Below are 2,622 nucleotides of genomic sequence, written 5' to 3'. Positions count from 1 at the left end.
AGAAGCCTGGTAGAGGCTACAACCTACCAAGGAAAGCTGGAACTTTGGAACGGGTCTTCTGGTCAGAAACACCCTATTTTACTCCAAACAATGTTTACCTAACTGTTCTAACAAACCGTTTTTGTGGTGGGTGTCAGCGTTTCTTTCCTTGGTGCTGAACATGCCTTCCATTGGAAATTATTAAAAGAAATCTCAAGCTTTCAAGGCGTCGTGTTTTAATAGTAAACCAGGGATATTTTAGGCTATTTTTACAAATCTACAGCGCTTTTCGTATGGCTTTTTCAAGAGTACTTTTTACTCTTAAGATATATTAACAGTATATACACGAGAGCCGATTTAAAAGCATGTTGAAAGTGCAAAACGCTTTTGTGATTTTTCGCGTGAACTCGGGCTTTGATAGAGGCATAAACATGGCTTAGTAAGTGCTATATTCAAGCAAAATGTACTATACAAAATCCATATCAGTTGTAGCTTCACTATCGGGCGATTCCGGCATAAAAACCTCTAATTTGGCGCTAAAACTTACAGTTTTCTCTCCGGCACTGGGTACCGGGACCACCATGAGCGAATTGTCACCGTTAGGGTCCAGTTTAGGCCCGCTTCTTGGTGGAGGCGACCCCGGTACGGCTAAGGGTGGCGTACCGGGCACGTTAAGTCCCAATGCCGGTACAGTAACCCCCGTGGGAAGCGATACCTCTAAGGGTGGGGCTAGCGAGGAGGGCAGCTGAAGCAAGTCCGGCCGTCCGGCGCTGCCGGGCATATCCTGGTCCGGCTTCGTGTCTTCCGTAGCGGGTGAAAGAACGATTGGGATCGGCGTTTCGTTGCCGTTTTCTTCTTCTTGTGCGCCTTTTGCTTTCTCGATGCTCGCGTAGACGTTTTTCAAGTGTCCCTGGAACACGTCGCTACCGGCCGGGGTGGGGAGCTTCCCTCTTGAGGACAAGGCCGCTCGCGGGTCGACCGAGCCTTCCCTACTCGCGGTCGGAATACGCCCGAATGACGGCAAACGGAACGTTTTTGGTCGGATCTCGACCGGCGGTTTTTCGAGAGGACGTAACACATCCCTCGATGGCGGCTTTCTTGTAGCTGGAGTGGCGTTGTTATAGTTGTAAAATCCGAAATTTCTTTTCAGTAGCGTCTCTGCTTGGTGTAGGTTCCAATCATACATAGGAAAAGGCGCACGGGGATACCTTGATCTGTCCGCTCCCCGCCTTCTGGTCAGTGTATGTCCGACTATTACTCTGGTGCTATGCGGAATGGTCGGTCTCGTTGTGGTCAGTTTTCTGTACAACAAAGGTTCGGGATTGTCCGGGACCGGGGCGTCCGATCGGACTAAAGGTCCGGCAGATATATGGTCAATCGCGTCTTCTATGTTCACTTTTGAGATGCGCAGTTCGCCCTTAGGACCTTTCGAAGCCGATCTCCGAGGGACGTCGCGTATCTGAGTCTGTAGCGACAAGAGGGCGAGTTTGGTCATGTACATGTCATAGTCTATCACTCCTTCCTTCAGTTGCGTGCTGTACTCGACAATTTTGTCCATCTTGTTCATGGGACCCGCTAGATGCACCTTACCGTGTGGCGACAGAGGTGAGAGAACTGACGGCGAGCTTGCGCCTCCCGAACCAGGCTGAAAAGTCGGCAGCGTTACCTCAATTTTTGTAGACAGACCCGGCAGCTGGTTGTAGCGGGTCTCTCTTGTCTTTGCTGCAGTGCTGTTCGGATTGGCGCTGTCTTGTTGTTCCGCTGTTTCATCGTTGGAAGGGTTTTTCTCCAGCTCCGTCTGCCCTCCGGTCGTTCTAGTCGGTTTCAGTTTATCGCGACGTTCTTTCCAGGAAGGCAGAAAGTCTTCTCTCTGCATCTTCCCGGGATTACCGTGTGACGTCTTCAGTCTACTGTCTTCGCCCACTCTCGTGTTGTCAAGACGTGGCGAGGATATCTTCTTACTAAGCGCTACTTCCAAAGAAGGCAGGCTAGCGGGCTGTTGTCTCTTGACCCGTGCGCCGACGTGGCGCGGCATGCCGCTCCGGACCGGAGCCGGGTTTTCCGGATACAAGCCCGGAAAGCTCCGGGTGTAGAGGAACCGCGTGTCCAGGCGCGGCCGGACGGTGTTGTCGTCCCTCCGCAGAGCAGCCAGCACCCGCCCGCTGTAGCTGACTGTCAGGGTGTTTTGCTCCTCGCCGCTCATCTCCGGATTATCTCCCGCGCTGCACGCCCGGCTCTGACGTCATTCCCAGACGACCCGTCCGTCACATGGCGTCCCGCGCGCTTTCCCGCCTCACCGATCGTCAATCTCTCCCCTGTAGCAACATAAAAACCTCATTAACCACTGATCGTCAATCTCTCCCCTGTAGCAGTACAAGAAACTCATTTCTATCATATAGAAGCGAGAAGTCAAATTTACGTAGTCATCATTCATCCATCCATCCATCCATCCATTCATTAACCACTGATCTTAAATCTCACCCCTGTAGCAGCACAAGAAGCTAATTATCCTTTGATAAACCAAATCTAACTACTCATACAGCATCATACATTTATACAATTTACTAAGAAGCGAGAGGAAGTTGAAAAGACAAGCTATAGAATACATTAGACGTATATATATATATATATATATATATATAT

General features: G+C 50.3%; 1 protein-coding gene across 1 annotated transcript; it reads right to left on the bottom strand.

Moving 5' to 3' along the window:
• Positions 1-245: 245 nt before the first annotated feature.
• LOC109480268 lies at positions 246-2,284 on the bottom strand. The gene has a single exon (XM_019782418.1). The coding sequence runs from the start codon at positions 2,180-2,182 to the stop codon at positions 446-448; it is 1,737 nt and encodes a 578-aa protein (XP_019637977.1). The 5' UTR covers positions 2,183-2,284; the 3' UTR covers positions 246-445.
• Between the last annotated feature and the right edge of the window lie 338 nt (positions 2,285-2,622).

Source organism: Branchiostoma belcheri, unplaced genomic scaffold (assembly GCF_001625305.1).
Source record: "Branchiostoma belcheri isolate BF01 breed outbred unplaced genomic scaffold, Haploidv18h27 scaffold50, whole genome shotgun sequence".
Classification (NCBI taxonomy): domain Eukaryota; kingdom Metazoa; phylum Chordata; class Leptocardii; order Amphioxiformes; family Branchiostomatidae; genus Branchiostoma; species Branchiostoma belcheri.
Note: the sequence above shows the minus strand (reverse complement) of the source record. Positions and strands in the feature narration are given on the sequence as shown.

What these genes read in the sequence shown, in the direction of transcription:
- LOC109480268 (XM_019782418.1), bottom strand. Translation starts at nt 2,182, where the DNA reads ATGAGCGGCGAGGAGCAAAACACCCTGACAGTCAGCTACAGCGGGCGG.